At 41.4% G+C, this 17,955-nt stretch overlaps 1 protein-coding gene across 1 annotated transcript in view; it reads left to right on the top strand.

Annotated features, from left to right (window-relative positions):
- Nucleotides 1-17,955, top strand: part of BCAS1 (breast carcinoma amplified sequence 1) — a 116,903-nt gene that overhangs the window by 62,489 nt on the left and 36,459 nt on the right. Inside the window, exons 6-7 of the mRNA XM_012645857.1 lie at nt 4,173-4,385; nt 13,700-13,741. Of these exons, the coding sequence (XP_012501311.1) occupies nt 4,173-4,385; nt 13,700-13,741 (255 nt within the window). The remainder of the gene's footprint in view (nt 1-4,172; nt 4,386-13,699; nt 13,742-17,955) is intronic.

The raw sequence follows: 17,955 nt of genomic DNA, 5'->3' as shown, positions 1-17,955 counted from the left end.
TATGTTCCATGCACTATTTGGGACATATTTATGCTATAAAATTATTCTTTTCTGATCTGGAAATTCATATTTAATGGGGCATCCTGTATTCCCATTTTTATTTGCTAAATCTGGCACCCCTATTCCTGAGATTACGTCTGAAAACATGGTTAGAATTTCTGTCATCTCTGCAACGCAAAGAGAGTATCAAGCTGCATAATGCTGGCAGAACTCCATTTGGGGGACTTCTTTGGGAGCTGAGGAATGGGGTGGGCCTAGAATGAAAAGACTGATGGTGCTCTGGTGGGAACTTGTAGCTCCGGGAGGAAAGGGTGGGTGGCTGGAAACACGGCAGGGTCCTGGGTGGGTACCTCTCTGGTCTCTTTCATAATCTGTAATTATCGATTGACTGACTGATTGGTTGTCTATTTTGTGCCAGACCCAGGGCCTGATGGGAATTAGGAATGTAATGGAGACCAAGACTTTCTTGCCCTCAAAGAGCTTGAAGTCTAGCAGGAGAGATACATATTTAACAAAACAATTACACAAATACATTAGAGTCGCATGTTATGTTACCATAAATATAATAGAGTCATGCCCTTGGGATGTTTTTCAAGGGCCTCTGAGTATCTTCCCAGTGCAAACAGAAGAAACTCGGCCATTTCTTTGTAAAAGTGATCAGTGTGGATGTGTTTTTCAACCTTTTTCTCATTATCAGCCCCCTACCATGATGCCTTTTTAGACATCCCCCATCCCCCTTCCTGCATGAAATTTTAATGTAACAAATACATTGTGTATCTGCTTATGGACTGTAGTCCTTTGAAGGGTTACAGACCACGTTAATATCTAATGTTTTATAATCTCCCTCCCCAGAACAAGGGCAGTATCACCCCTGGCTCTTCCCCCCTTCAGAGGTGGTATTTCGTTGTTGAGAAGGGTGGTGTAGACATTTCCATATATCCATGCTTGCTGGGTGGAATAGCTTGGGGATTGGGGAGACCTTGATTTGTTGGAAACGGTGTAGTCTAGAGTCACTATCAGTGCCTGGATTCAACCGTCAGCTCTGCCCCCTCACGGGTGTGACCATGGGCAAGTTACTTAACCACCAAGCACCTCCATTTCCCTGTCTGTAAAATGGACATAATAATCAGTTCCTTCCTCATAGGACTATTGTTAGAACAATTCAGTGCTTAGAACAGCGCCTGGCCCTGTAACTTGTTACTGTTATTATTAAATCAAAGTTTAAAGTTGAAAATTATGTCTCGAAGAGGCAACGATGGTCCCGGGAGACTAGGCTGAGACAGACAGACAGACAGACAGAGAGGAGGCCATGTGGTAAAAGCAGCCAAGTATGTAATACATCAGGTGAACTGGAGCTGTCCCAGAGAAATTCTAGAACTTCAGAGTCTGGGGGGGCTTTTTTTGTTGCCCCCATGTGACCCTGGGAGAGTGAGCTGAGCACTTATCAAGGGGCTTCCTTCAGCTGGGAAAATTAGCGCAGCCTCCAGAGAGTATAAAAAACCAAGCAATGTGGGATCGCTAAGCAACTGAGCCCTTCCTGCAGTGATGTGGGCAGGATTAATGATCAGCTTAAAACGACCAGAACCTTCCTTAGAGGCGGAGATGAGGGCACCCTGAGGCCTGGGGTTCTTGATCTAAACTGGGCCTCTGAGCAAATGGGGATCCTCCCAGGGAAGCAGGATGAGAGGCAGATGTTGGCGGCAGCCCCTCTTGACCACCCCTTGCTCGGATCCTTGCCCCTGCCCTCTTGCCCGAGGACCGCAGAGCAGCCGTTCCCTGTGCGTGGAGCTTCCTCCCTCCCCGGGTAATTTCCAGCCGCCCTTCGGATCAAAGCACGGCCATCCCTTTCTCAGTAAGACCTTCGCTGATTGTCATGAGTGGATCCGATTCCCTGATTTAGATTTTCTTGTGATGGGAGTGGGGTAGCACCAAATCCCCTCACCCCTCAGTAGTGCTTATTACAGTTGAAATAATTCCACTTTGTCTGTGGAATTATTTGTTTCGTTTCGTTCTCTCTGTGAGGACGTGTAACCCCAGCACTTAGTACATATCACGGCTCATACAAGGCACTCAGTGTGGTTTTTAATGAATAAATAATACTTATTTCCTTTTTCTTTTTTTTTTTCTTTTTTTTTCCTTTTTTTTTGAGACAGAGTCTCACTCTGTTGCCCGGGCTAGAGTGCCGTGGCGTCTAGCTCACAGCAACCTCAAACTCCTGGGCTCAAGCAATCCTCCTGCCTCAGCCTCCCGAGTAGCTGGGACTACAGGCTCGTGCCACGATGCTTGGCTAATTTTTCTATTTTTAGTAGAAACAGGGTCTTGCTCTCGCTCAGGCTGGTCTCGAACTCCTGACCTCAAGCAATCCTCTCGCCTCAGTCTCCCAGAGTGCTAGGATTACAGGCGTGAACTACCACATCCAGCCCAATACTTATATATTCTGAAAAAGAAAGCAAGCTACTTTAGTGTGTATGTGTGTGTTGGGGGTGGGGGATTACTTCCCCTTTAACTAGTTCCCTTTAATTTAATTACCACTTGGAGCTAAAATAACACCAGGTGTCCAACACTATTTGGAACACTCGTAACGGAGAATCTTATGAGCTTGGCCATTTTGACTTCACTGTCTATAAAATGCAGCATTTATTTTAAATTCTACTGATTGGTAGTTTTGTACACTTTTAAATGGAACTGGGATTATTCCAGGAACAACTATCGCAAAAGCTATAAGATAAAGTATACTTTATCTTGATTTGAACTTAGAATCTGCTCAATATGTGACTCCCTCTTAGTACCAAAAACCACTCAGCAGAGATGACGCTGTGTCTTGCATCAAGTAGTGAAATTCACGCTATTTGCAAACACCCTTTGGAGAGGCGACGTACTGCAGCCATGAGCGATGGGCAGGAGCCACAGTCCAGATCTGAGCCAGGTTGTGCCCTTTGCTTAGTGTGGAGCAGATTAGGAGCCTCGGTTTCCCCATCCATGAACATTCGAGCATTGGACAGCATGGTCTTTACGACTCTTTCTAGCATCAAAAATACTGTGGAAGTTCCCGAATTTGTCCACATCTCATTTTTACTTCAGGATCTTTTTTCCTTTTAGTCAGAAAGCATAGTCAAAAATATGACACCCCGGGGAATTTAAAGGGATTGAGTCACCAGCCCCTGGAGCAAACATCTTAAAACAAGGTGCTTGGGATGAAGAGTTTAGGTCAGATGAACCTGGTGGTAACATTTTTAATGCCAGTATTCACTCATGTCGAGATACACTGGCCCTATAATTCTCCCAACTCTTCCTTTATCCCATGATTCAGTCAGGGGGTGGCAGAGTATAGAAATTGCCACCCCCTCACTGAAGAAATCCAGTGTTTTGAAATTGGGCTTCAGTGCAACCACCAGGGAGAGCGAGAGAAAGGAAAGGAGAGAGAGAGAGAAAGAGAGAGACGGAGAGAGGAGAGGAAAGGAGGAGGAAGAGAAGGAAGGGGTGAGAGAGAGAGAGGGCAAGAGGAAACAGAACGAATGAATAGCATTTGATGAAGCTGTCGCTGTGGAGTGGGACGGCTACATGTAAACGTGAAGAAACGGGGTTTGTGGGTACTCTTCCAGTTCAAAACCCCTTCCCCAAGTTCCATTCGAGCTGCCTTCTACTTACTTTATAGCCTGGATCAGTGATTCCCCCAAAGTGGAGTGTGGGAGAAAAATTCCATAACTTCTATTGTAATTGTATTTTAACACTTCTTTAATTTCTAATTTGGATTAATAAAGCAATACGTGTTTATAATATACAAATAAATAAATGCATGGATTGGGGGTGCATGCTCAACGTGTTTTTACTGATAGGGACTTGACCAAACCATTTGGAGAGTGACAGCCTAGGGGAGCACTCTGCTTCTAACAGCAAAGTCCTCCTGCCGTCGCCTTGATTCCTAATGAGCTACTCGCATGAGCATAAGTAATAAAGCGTCTATATTTATTTTGTTCCAAAAGGAAAATATCTTGGCTTTTTCCAGGATCTTAACATAAATCCACATTCACAGTAGAAATGTGGAAAATACAGAAAATTATAAAGAAGAAAATTATTAACATCATGCATAACCCCAGCCCATATTTATTTTTTTTAAAAGATCTTTCACTTTTGAAATCTTGAGACCATTTTGAATGTTTTTAACTCTCTAGGGTGCTGAAAAGTCACCCACCCCTTCGGCCGACCGTAAGTCAGACAAAGCCAACTTTACACCCCAGGAGACCCACGGGGCGGCCAAGAACCCCAAGGGCAGCAACCCATCAGGTCACGTGCAATCTGGGACGTCCACTGAGACGGTGAAGGACGGTGCCAAGGAGAAATCGGGACCCACCTCTCTGCCACTGGGCAAACTGTTTTGGAAAAAGGTAAGTCTGATTTTCAAGATCTAGAGAGTCCTTGGGGCTGGGATGACTTGCGAAGTTATTTCTGTTGGGCCAATCGCTGTACCCAACAATGTATGGAGAGTTTTTTAATTCCCCTTTCTTCTTCTTCTTCTTCTTCTTCAAAATGACTCAATTTACCAATGAATTAAAGCCTTCTTTTAATGTACTCTGGGGAAATGAAATGCCTATCGTGTTACAAACATGTGTTCGTGGGGAAGAAAAGGAAATGAACAAGTAGAATTTTTCATTCTTTGAATGACTCCGATGCGTGAGGCAGGGTTGTGGTATTTCATGATTTCATTTTCCTTCTAAAAGGGTTTGTGACTTTGGCTGCCTCCTGGTTTTCTATGAGCACTCTCGCCCTGGCAAGATGACCCTCCTCGGGGCTCTCTGTCTTTGCTTCTCCCCAGCCAGAGAGAATCAGTCATGGTGAACCCCTAGGTCCTCACTCTCCTCTTAGAAAACCAGGGCGTCCACCCGTTTGCCTCCAGGGCAAGCACGCACTGTGTCCTGCGACAGGAAGATTCGAATCACTGTCTTCTATTCCCCGCCCCCAATCTAGAATTGCAGTACCTGAGGGATGTGGTGAGCAAGGAGATGGTGGGTGGGGCTGAGCACTTCTGCGAGCTCTTCCTTAATCATCACTGGAGCAAGCCCCAGCCGCCACACGTGTTCAGAGCTCTCGCCTGTTTTAAATTTGGCCGAACGATGAGCAAGAAGGCAGGGATGAGGGGGTGGGTATAATTCACAGAGCTGGAAAAATCTAACTCAGTAATTTCATCAAAACACCCATGCCGCTTGGCACTCCACGCAAAGCAGATGATAAATTCAGATGCCGCTGTGGTGTCGGCTTCAGTCTCTTGTCCACAGTCCAGCTGGATTTCTCAGCCTCTTTCCTGTTTGCTCCTGTTGTACCGAAATCTCCCTTCTCGCTTATTCCCAGAACACAAACACCAATATTTCACGAAAACTTTGAATGATGTCCGTTGACATTTCTGTTCTAATCCTCCTCCTTCCCCCACCCACTATGACTTATCTTAAAATATCTTTTATTATTACCAGCGATACAACGTAGGGAACAATTTCCAAGTGCATGTGTGTATATTAGTGGCAAGGAAGATGCTTTAAGTGACTCCTCTTTGAACACTTTGTTTATTCAAAGTGTATTAGAAAAATAGAGCTAGCACATTAAACTTGAGATTTAATATATATATTGCTCAAGGTAAGACTCAGTGTATTTAGTTTAAAAAGGAATCTAATTAAAAGGAAAGTGTTACATGAATAATGGCACTGATATTAAATGATGGTAAATGTGGGTCCTCCAAGAAGCAGACAGCAAGACGGAATTGACATGCAAGGGATCTATGGGAGGAAGCTTCCTGTGAAGGATAAAGGAGGGGGAAGGGGGGAGTAGAGAGAGCCTTCAGACCACAGGGCGGGTCTCACATCTGAGAAGGGAGCGAGAGAAGGAAGGAAGAGGCTCAAAAGAGCCTCAGACTCAGAGTCGTGCGAGAAAGCCTTGGCCAAGCCAACGGGGGCTCTTAGAGTACGGACTGTCCCTTCCGGGAGTTTCATGCTGTACAGGAACGAAGGACCTTGTGCCTCTACCGTGCTCGGTCGCTGGCAGGAGCCACCAGGGAGAGCAGGGCCTCAGCAAGAACACTGCGGTGGCAGCTGAAGGCATGGCAGGTGGGGGGCTGTCCCTGTCAGGAAGTCTGAGCCACACACTCCACGGCTGCCAGAGATGACACGTAACATACAGCAAAAACCGCAGGGACAGTCAGCCAGTGACTAAAGTCTGAGGAATACTGATGTAAGCATTAAAAGTCAGGTCTCAGTTCAACACTATAAGCCTCAGTTTCCTCATTTGTAAAATGCAAATAATAATACCACCTACATCATGGAAATGAAGTAAGAATGAAATGAAATAATGCGGGTGAAACAACACCACGTGTATCACTAAAGTGCCCAGTGAACTGTCGCTGTTACCTCTGTCGTTTGTTTCGTCTGTGCTCAGGAGGGTTGGGGAGCTCACCACGTCAACTGCTTCGTCTTTGGGTGCTGTGCAGTTTGGTAGAGCTGCTAAGCTATCGCCTCTGGGGCTTATTTGATGTTTCGAATCTGTAAGGCACACAGTGGTTCCTCTTTGGAGTTCAAGCTATTTCCACAGAAAATGAAAGTCAGGACAACTTGACATTCATGCCCCTAATGGTAGAATTTCATTTATTTCAGTCTCACTGTCTTTTGCACCATTATTCAGCTTTATTTCTTTAGTAGATTATTAAAATCATGAAGTTAAGAGAAACTAAAAACCAAATCACCTGTGTCTCCTTCGTGCACCCAATCAGAAAGAAAAGCTTTATAGGGAAGTAAAATATGGAAGTCTCATCCATTCAACAATATTTTAATCACTTTTTTTGTGCTAACTTTTTTGTGCTAAGTACTAAGGATTGAAAAACTAGCCATGAACAAATGCTTTCCCTTTTCCAGCTTACATTCTTGTGGAGAAGCTTATATTCTAGTAGAAAGTGAAATGAGGACCTTTGTTTTCTTGTCTTTAAATTAGAAAGGCTGTGGTTATAAAATCATCCTTGTAAAAATTTTGAAAAATACAATGGGAAAAAGCTGGGAAATTCTTATATTTTCACTGATAACTAACCCTAACCTCTCTTTGTCCTTCCCTCTCTTTTAATTGAGAAGCTTTTAAACAAATTAATTTCAAAGTTTATAAGTCTATAGATACAAACATCAGAAATGAATTTTTCCCATAACAGGCTATGGATATGAAAGTATAAGTTATTTTAATTTATAGTCTTGACTGCTGAAATACTTCTTATTATAAAACACAAACAAAAATAACCTTTGAGGAAATTAATTTCAAATTATATTGTACTTCTCCCACGTGTAAAATGTGTAAAAGCCAGTTACCTGGGGTAAAAATGCCCTTTATTGTTCTGGGTTAACTGGCTTGCCACTTGCTCTGTGACCTTACATCAGTTATTTGCCCTTTTTGTGTTTCTTTTTCCTCATCTATTGAATGAGAGGGTTGGGATATGTAATCTTGATAATTCTTGTATATGGTAAAGTCTTGCATAACAGAATCGAAAAGATTGGGCTGTGTAACCCTGGCCAAGTTGCTTGACCACTCAGAGACCCTATTTTCTTATCTGTAAATTAAGGACCATGTTTATCTCACAGGGTTGTTGTGTAAAACCAATAATTGTACATATAGAGCACCTGAGACATAGTAAGTGCTCAATGCATGACGTCATTATCATTTCTTCAAGTATGAACAATCAGTCAATCAGTGGTCATGACTGATTGACCTCATGTGTGGCTTCTGGTGCCAACACCTTAAGTATAAAAAAGTATAAGACTCATTTCCTATCATCAAAAGACTTGAAATTCTTTTAGAGGACCATGATGTATGCACACACACACATGCTCATGTGTGTGCACATGTGCATATGTAATTAGTAAATATTATGTTTGGAATATCTTCAAAATAGCCCTTTTCCTGCTTTCCTTTGGGAGAGACAAATGGTACAGTGGGAAAATAGTGTGAGCTCTGAAGCCACAGAGACACACTATCAAATCTCAGTTCTCACAGTTACTGGCTGTTCGAATTTCACTGGATCACTTAAACCCTCGAGCCACAGTTTCCTCAGCTCTAAAACTGGCCAGTGATGTCTACCTTCCATGTTTATTGGGACGATTGAGTTAGAAAAAAAAAAAAAAAAAAAGAATGCCAAGTGACTGTTATTCAGTGGGGTATGGCCCTCTTCCAAAAAAATGAAGTTTGCAATTTTGTGTTATCTGTGGGGTACAGGTGACAAATGGTAGGGGTGTTTAAAAAAGAGAACAATCAGTGTAGATGAAAATAGAGAACTTAAAAATTCAACTGAATCATCTGGATCTTTTGTTTCAAATGCAAATCTTTACACCTCCCCATGAGGATTCTGGTTAAGAAAGTCTGGGCGTGTGGCGGGACGATTATGAAAGCACTCGAGAGAGAGGCTGAAAACTCCGAGATTGACAGAACAGGTCTTAGAGCTACTGAAATCAATGAACTGAAGAGCTGTCGCACGGTCACAATGTGCTTACAGAAGACCTGCTAGGAGCAGGACAAATGTTGGCTTAAATGATACCAGGTGGAAGTATTTTAAAGAAACTTTCTTTTAAGAATTGAATGTGCTCTTTAAAGCAAAGAAACTCTTATTGTTCCAGTGAATCCTGATAAGTTATATGCTGTTTAGAGCCTTATTCTTGGCAACGTAAATGTCCAAACAGGACCCTGTAGATGTTAAACTAGATTTTTATTGTTGTTGTCAATGAGGCTGAACTATTTTTAGATTCGCCAGATGATAGCCACATGTCCAGTTCACGGAAGAAGACTGGGAGTGTTTCTGGTTTTGAGATTTGAATGAATGTCTCACGCTCCGTAAGTTTCTCAGTTGTGCTGGGGAGTTTGAGGACCTAATAAATGCTTCTCAGTCTGCAGAGGTGAGACTTCGCTTTCAAACCATTCTGTTCTTCTCTCATTTACACCAAAGTGAGCTGCTTTATCACGAATTCCATCCAGTTTTTCTTCTTGTCTCTGCAACCCCCTTCCTGAATTTGTTCCCAATGTGGAAGAATGAAGTCATTTTTCCTCCTTGTCAGAGTTTATTCCCCACAACATACTCACTGGCAGCAGAGAGGAATGAATTAGAATCTAATACTTCTGGTTCCTCGGCTCATAGTCTTTCTGCTACGTGGAGAACGTACAGAGAAAAGGAAAAAGTTGCCTGAAGCCTTCATTTGTCATTATGTATTGAGGATGGAAACCAGCTTACATGTGAGATCCAGGCTTGGCACAAAGAACTGGTTCAGTGAGGACCCTCTAATACACCATCAGCTTTCAGCAAGAGCAGAGACACACCTCAAACCCCAAAGGGAAGTGTAACGTTAGAGTAGGGGTGAAAGTTTAATACATGTTGGAATAGAGGCCTAGAAATTAAGAAAAATCTGCTCCCATTTTAAATACTAACTTGGAATACTAATGGAAAGCAACTTAACCCACTGCCTGACAATAATTGCCCAATAGTAGCCTGATAATGTGAGTTGCTAATCATTATTATTTTTGTTAGTACTACCATGTTTTTTCAGCTCTGCACAGTTCATCTAATGCACACTATGATGGAGGGATACAAGCCCATAAAGAATATTTACTAAGGAACAAAACACATTGCAAGAAGCCGTCTTTGGAAATGCCACTGGAATCTGGCCTTGGCCCTGTATATTCAAACTTTTTATCAGCAACTTGGACAATGACCTAAAAAGCACAACTTATCAAGTTTATAAACTGGGTGGGCTGATTAATGCAGTCCAAAATGTAGATGATAAAGATCTCAAAATACCGGCACAATGGGCTGAAGTTAGTATGACCCAGAATTTTTGTTTTACAAAGGTCAATGTGCCTTTGTTGTATATTATATCATCAAGATCTTAACTGAGGCCCACCTCATCCCTACCCCATTCCAACTTTGGAACCTAAAATAACCTAAAAGCAGTGTTAAAGATGTCTGTTTGTAAGGGGTTCAGGAGCAAACACACATCTGGCCTAAGCAGACTTAAAGGCATTTCAAAAGCAGCTTAGAGTTAGTCGAGAGAAATCTTAAATAGGTCCACTAGACTTAGCCGGTGTCACTTCTTCCCAGCATTCATGAAAGGTGCTACTGTTAATTGAAAACATACCATGTGCAGGCACCGTGCTGGGGGCTTTACATATTCGAAGTCAATATCAGCAATTTTCATAGACCGATGGCCATAAATCCATGCCCGAATAGTTGTAGGAACCCAGGACAGGTGATCGTGAGTCATTCTGGGCTGCCCTATGTCCCTACTAGTTGATCATCCCCAAGCCATACCAGTGCCACCAGCAGATCCACCAAAGGGAAGGTCCATGCCAGTTCACCCTACCCATCACTGCTGTTGGGCCTCACAAGCCTGCCATAGTCACCTGCTTGGGCCCCAGAGTGACCCCATTTGGCAAGACCCACCCTTGGCATCCACACAGCCTTCTTTCTCCCCAGTACACACCTAATTCAAGGACAGCTGAGCTGGACTGATTTGCTCTACCAGCCACCAGCACCCTAACCAGAACTACTATTTCCCACTAGCCCTAGAGGTAGCCGATTCACCTGAAATTTCCACTGGTGAATTCTCTTTCTGGGGTCCATTTCTTGAAATGTTTGTTTCTGCTCCACTTCATCCACCTTGACTTATAGAAAAGGCTATAGACAATTGAATTCTAATTATAGACACGGTTCAAGTTGCTTTGCTCCTGCCCCCACCTCATGCCCCTATACACACACCTTCCAGGGTCTCCAACTCCCACATAAATGACGGTGTTTGTGTAACTACCAAGAGGAACTGCGTGGACTTGACTACAGCTGCCAGACTACACCTGCTCTGTTCCAGCCACGTCCAGCCATGATCTTCCCCACACATGCTGTGTTTTATTTTTACTTATAAGAACCCTATGTTTGCTAGATAGTCTAACAGTCAATCTTTGGGTAAGTGAACGGAGGCTCAGAGAGATGTGATTAATTGCCCCAAGTTAACCACTGAATTTGAACCTGACTTTACAATCCATGATGCTCTAGACATGAGTTCTGAGCATCAGGAAAGAATTTTTCTCTTACATGTGCCAAACACTAAAAGGGGACTAGAACCTGTCTTCTCATTATCCACTTTTGGGTCCTTTTATTAACTGGAGATTTCAACTGCTGACATGAAGTCTACACCTGTGGGCCAGTGAGCAAATATACGAAAAAGTTCAAAATGGTTTTGGATGGTTCTTGGATAAAGTCCTAAAAAAAATTAATCAGTTACATAGTAAAAAGCTATCTCCTTTTTCCATTCCACTCCAATTCTTTTGGCAACATTAAGAAGAAAGGGTCTTCTTGATATTAATAGGCATTTACCACTGTGCTAACACTTGCTGATATCTCTTCTTAACAATTCTGTTTTATTTGTTGCATTTGTTTTAATACATTCTCTTTACAGCAAGGATGTTGATATTACATTTACTGTAATAAGACCTTTTTAAAAAATATATTTGAGTAAAAAGTCAATTTAAAGAAAAATATCAAGTAAATACAGATGGTACAGGGACAGATCAAGAATTAGAAGAGGGTTTGAAAATCACTGAAGCCCAAGAGATGCTCAGATGGATGCATTCCCAAAGTAAGGGATGTTTAGTTGGGTAGTATGACTTTGAAAATAAAAAATAGCTATTTTCAGGGGAACAGGCAATATTTATAATGCTAATTTTGTAAACATCAGAAAGATCTAGAAATCTGAAACCATAATGAAGATCAAGGAAACAGAGGAATTAGTTCCTCTGTTCCTCACCATGCTCCCAGTTTCCTCTGGAATACAGAGAGCAATCAATGGCCAGGAACCTTCCGGACACAGGAAATCAAAGATAAAAACCAGTGTGGTTATAACCAACTGGGACAGGAAAGAGGATTTGAAAACCTAGGAGTGTTATTCTTAAATAGTGGGAGGGTTTTCTCAGTCTAAAGCAGACAGTGTATCGATTTCCTGAAATTTTTGTGGGCCAGGCTTGAGGAGGTCTGGCTTTAAAAATATCATTTGATTCTTTACTTCTTCATAGTATTACATAGTGTCCAACTGGTCTTGGAGAAAAGGGATGTAGTTCCAAGGAAGTAGCATTAGTTGCAGATTTATTTTTAATGCACTGTAATTTCCTGATTATTAGAAGCCTCCAGAAATGCCACAATTCTTGTCAGGGCCATTTTCGTGCCCAGAGAAACTTCGCTATGGGGAGAAGATAAATAGAGATAAATGGTCCAAGCTGAAGATCTCACCTAGAGAGACAGCAAGTCTGTAAGTAAAGAAAGTTCGCACAGTCACCAAAAACTGTGTATCTGGTCCTGAAGTCATCATAGCAGGGAATAAATCTGACTCTTAGAACCATTTCCACCATTTTCTACCTGTTCAACCAGAGCAAGTGACTTCACCTGTCTGTACCTGTTTCTTACTGTATAAATGAGGATCTCAATACTTACCATTTGGGGGGGACTGTAAGTGAGATAGTGTAGGCAAGGCACTCAGTGCAGAAGACGTATTTGTAAATATCACTTCCCTTCTTCCTCTCCCACTGGATGTTTTAAAGGGGGGAAAATGGTGGGACTTAGTAACAAAATGGATACAAGGAAGCATTCTTAACCTGGAATCCAAGAGAAGATATGCAGGTCTATGGACCCTGAAATTATTTTCAAAGTATTTTGTTTATGTTCATTTTTGGGGGGAGGAGAGTCCAGATCTATCAAGTGAGTCTCAAAGTGGTCAGTAATCACCACCATACACCCTAAAAGTTTAAGAACCATTGAAGAAAAAATGCAAAGATAACCTCTCAAGTTGGAGCTTGGCTAACTGATAGAACGATTATGGTATTGACCTTTGCAAGAATTGGGATCACTGCTCTCCTATTTGGGGCAGGATTGTATATGCCTGAATTACTCTAGGGCAGTGGTCCCCAACCTTTTTTGGCACCAGGGACAGGTTTCATGGAAGACAATTTTTCCATGGAAGGGTCGGGGGGAGGTGGAGCTCAGGCAGTGATGCTCAGCTGGTTCCTAATAGGCAGTGGACTGGTATCGGGCTGCAGCCCGGGGGTTGGGGATCACAGCTCTAGGGAATAGAACAGTGTTTGATTTGAGTGTGTTGGACTCCAGCTCTCTGGCCTTCCATGGTCATGTTTTAGCCAAATTGCCCTTTGACAAAATGAAACTGGCCCAGCCTGAGGGCCGCTGGCCATGCGGTGGTCCGGACAAGGCTAGGACCCTGCTTGTTGTATCTCAGTGCCTGCCTGTTCTGCAGTGACAAGGGAATGGACTTCTCTAGACCTATTACCAGAATTTTGTTTTTACCTAACAGTGGCTGTGCGTCGAGATAAATTGTATGTCCGTCTTTTCGTCGGCCGCTAGAAAATGTAATGGCAAATGTGTTGGTCACCTGCAGCCAACACCTCTCCCCTCTCCATTCGTATCTTGGCTGCTTCTGTGTGTTAATTTTGCCTTTGTTGCATTTTAAAATACATGATTTTTACATACTGCCTGCATTTTTGTGAGCCTCCTTGAAGTTCTTTTTGGAACAAGATCTGCACACTCAACTTAATGTCTAAGAATTGCACCATAGGGCTGTTAGCCCAACTAACCCTTTGGTTTTATGTAACATTTTTTTGTAACATCTTAACTCTCACTTTTGTTTTTATCTTCCTGTAGTCAGTTAAAGAGGACTCAGTCCCCACAGGTGCAGAGGAGAATGTAAGTTATGCATTAAATCACAGAATCATTCCACTCTCATCTTCTGCATGTCCAACCACGGGGCATTTTCAGCTCTGGGATTCTGTGTTCTTGCATGTTCCAAGTGTTATTCATCTGCTGTAGACTCTTTCACTCTGACACATGATTAGGGATTAATGGGGAATAACATTGCATAAGTTTTTGTAAGCTCCCATTAAATCAATGCAAAATAAATGCAAAATCAGAGCACATGTTTTTATGTTATCAGTTAGGGGCTGAAAGAGTCTACTAAGCATAGGAGCTTTGTACTTCCATAAGGGATAATGATGCTGCAACTTCTGCTTTGCTCTACCATGACTGATCCTTCACCCTTATCTCTATGGTGATCCAGCTTCTTACTAACTTTGGGTGGTACCCAGACAGGTGGTTGCATCAGGCATGAGAACATCTTGCAGCAATAGATGCTGAGACTATCACTCTCAGGCTGGCGAGCTGACTCTGTGGGTCTATACTTCAGACAGATAGGTTGAGCCTCACTGTCTTTCTGGCCTTTAATCTTCTACGGCAATATTGCCAAAATTTTTAAGACAGTATATTCATGTCTGAAGGGATGGTACTATATAAAACATCACAAAAATACATCTTTCCAAAACATTTTCCAGGGAGATTAATAAATTGACCTCATGAGTTTCAGACCCAAAACAGCAGCTCTCTGCCCTGAAAGTATAGTCTTTGAAAAATTTTATAAGTGGGGATAAGTGAATTCACAGCTGCTTAAGATAGAGATTGAACATTACCATTTTGCCAAAGCAAAGCATGTATAGCTTCTTCTTGTTTACTTGCCATGGATAGGGCCAGTGTTTGCATTTGTATTTAGTGACTGGAACTGAACAGGTGTTGAAAATTCAAACATGTTCCAGAAATGTTGTCCATGATGTGGAATGAAAATTAGTGTGGCTGTGTTACAATTCTTGTTAGGAGAAGAATCTTTGAACTCTATCTGTCATTTTTGTTGTTTTTCTTTTCTTTCCTTCCTTCCTTCCTTCCCCCTTTCTTATTTCCTTCCTCCTTTCCTCCCTCCCTTCCTTCATTCCTTTCTTGAGACAAACTTAGTAGCTCAGCAAAGGTCTGGTCTCTCATAATTCCAGAAAGTTCTTGTGAATTACTGGCTATTTTCAAGAGAGTCGAAGTCCCTATTTCAGCAATCTACAAGGAAGAAGTCCCTGAGTCTTATTCCTGTGAACTTTACATTTTAATGCTGCAGGTAAAATCTGGAGCATGAGTTAGCTCTGAGGTTCCAAGCTTTCTGAAGAAAAACTTTTTTGGATGTTGTATATAGTTGTTTGTCTGAGGAACCCTGTGCCTCCTGCAGCTCAAATGCTAAAATGCAGAGTTGATCTCTGACAGGCAAACAGAAGATATGTCATTTTCTAGTGTGAAATTTCAGACAGAAATATAAACATGAATTAAAAGTTAAATTATTGATACCAAAAGATAACATGAAAGCTGATAGGGACATAAAAGAAGGCAAAATGGTTTTTTAAAAAAAATAAAGAAGCATTATAAAATTTGCTTTAAGCCAAGCACAGTGGCACACCCCTGTAGTCCTAGCTACTTGGGACGCTGTGGTAGGAGGATTGCTTTAGCCCAGGAGTTCAAGACCAGCCTGGACAACATAGTGAAACCCCATCTCAAAAAAAAATTATTTTAAATACTTTTTTTTTTAAATTGCTTTAAAAATCGTTTAGCTCTACAAATGATATTTATCTTCTTAAGGTTCAAAATTTCATCTTCTAACAGCCTGTCACTTGGAGGGAATGAGGCTGCATAGTTGTGATTTTGACCCCATCCTCTCCAGACTATGCCACCTTTTGAACTTCAGTTCACTGTTAAATAGTGATAATATTATGTAGGCTTCATGATTCTTAGAAAATTAAATGAGATGATGCATCTAATGTGCTTAGCTTTGTGCCTAAAACATAAGAACTCAGTAATGTAGGGGTCAACAAATTATAGCCCATGGGCCAAATTTAGCCCACCACCTATTGTATATGGCCCACAAGCTAAGAATGATTTTAACATTCTTGAATGGCTGAAAAAAAATTGAAAAAAGAATATTCTGTGACAGACACATAACGATTATATAAAATTCAAATTTCAGTGTCTGTAAATAAAGTTAGAACACAGCCACGCTCGTGCCATTTATATATCACCTATGGCTGCTTTGTCACCAGGCAGTAGAGTTGAGCAGTTGCAACAGAGACCCTATAACTGGCAGGGCCCTTTGCAGGAAAAGTTTGCAGCCCCCTGCAGTAAGTATTAGTGAGTAGGAGACAACATAGTAAGTTACAACCCAGTAATCAGTGATTATACTTCATAGTGAAATTATACAGCTCACAGATGACTCAGTGGCCACAGGGATTAACAGAATATGTAAAACAGACTTAGTTTAATTTCTTCCTCCCAAATAAGAGAGATGACATTAGTCAAAACAATGTATCATATGCTAAATCTTCAAAACAGAACAATTAGATGTGATTAACCATATTACAAGAGTGCTTTAACTAGTGACTTCTTCTGGCTAAAATATGGCTGAGTTTATTGTTTTTTAAATTTCTCTACCTACAACTCTCCAAAACCAATCTACCAACCAATGCAAGGCCCACCTATGTTTTACAAAACAAAGGGCAGAGTGATTTCAACATTTTTCAAAGTTTTTTATAAAAAGAAAAATAAAGCTTTTGAAGCCCATGGAGGTTTAGCCCTTTTGCCAGAATGTGCCTCTCTAGTCATATCAGAAATAAACTTACATGGACTACAGAAATTATTGAATCTTTCCGTTGTAATCTGAAAATGGTTTGGCCACTAGTTAATTGAGTTAATGTTCTAATGAAAAAGAAATCTTTCCTTCCAATGACCTATGAGACCAAGGAAATTGATACTTCTGTTGTTTCTCTCTCTCAGTAAGTAACCTCTCGGCTGCGAGTGAAAGAAACCCAACTCAACCCGGATTAAAAAGCAAATGAAATTTATGGGCTCTCATCACTAGAAAGTCAAACTGGTTTCAAATAAAGTTTGTTTCAAGGCTCTCCCTTGGCTTAGCCTTCTTGGCCTGGCCACATAGTCAGCATTCCAACATCACATCCCCTAGCCCAGAGTAGAGATATTTGTTCAGTAGCAACCCTGTGTGTCTTGGAATTTGTTCTCTTTCATTGGCTCAAATGGATTCACATGCTCTATTAGTCAGCTTTTGCCAGGTTATGCTGCAGTAACAACCAAGCCCCTAATTTCAGTGGCTTTCAATGGCAAAGACTTTTTTTTTCCTCATTCATGCTGTAAGTCAGCTATAAATTGGCTGTAGCTTACCCATGTGGCATCTACCTGCTGATATCTAGAGAAAAGCAGCAGTCCGTTCAATAAGGGCATGCAATTCTAGTTGCAGAGAGAAAATAGTGCCATGGCGAACCATGCCGTGGCCCCTACAGCTTCTTCTCAGTCACGATTTACATCACATCGATTCTCCTTCCATTCACTAAAGCAAGTCACAGAGCAAAGGACACAATTGTGTAATTCTTTTACAGGAAGATAGAATAAATAATTGAGGAAATAATGCAGTCTGCCACCTACTGCCATCCCTGAACCAACATGGTCAAGGAGCTAGACCATGTTGACTTGGCCTTTTCAGTTGCCTTTCTCCAAATCACATAGTCTTGAACTTAGGCAGGATTGTTCCCCCAAAGCAAAATTGGGGTGTGTAAGCAGATAAGGGAGAATAGTCACTGAATAGAAAAAAAAATCTCTGAAAGTTCTTTGTAATCAAATAATCACATTATTAATCCAGTAACATAATTTTAAAGGATTCTGAAATAAAAATCTTTAATATCAATATTATTAGGTTGTGAATAAAGTTTAAGTGGAGGAAATCTATTTTGGTATCAATCAGTTTCCAAAACTTACAGCTCTAGTAAAAACTGTATACTCCAAATTTCAAGGGTAAGTATGCTATAAAATTTGAAGCAAAAAGAAAAGCCCTTTACTGAGATATATATTGTCTGTATTAAACATACCAGTCATCTTCACGCAGTGTATACCATATCACTAATGAAATCAAGCAAGGGGAATTTAATTCTAAAATATAGCACATATCTGATTTTAATTATGTCCATCATACCCAAAATTAAAATGTGCAGATGCAGTCATACATTCTAAATAGGGAACAACTTTTTCCAAAGCCT

This window comes from Propithecus coquereli, unplaced genomic scaffold, assembly GCF_000956105.1.
Source record: "Propithecus coquereli isolate 6110/MARCELLA unplaced genomic scaffold, Pcoq_1.0 Scaffold237, whole genome shotgun sequence".
Lineage (NCBI taxonomy): Eukaryota > Metazoa > Chordata > Mammalia > Primates > Indriidae > Propithecus > Propithecus coquereli.
Note: the sequence above shows the minus strand (reverse complement) of the source record. Positions and strands in the feature narration are given on the sequence as shown.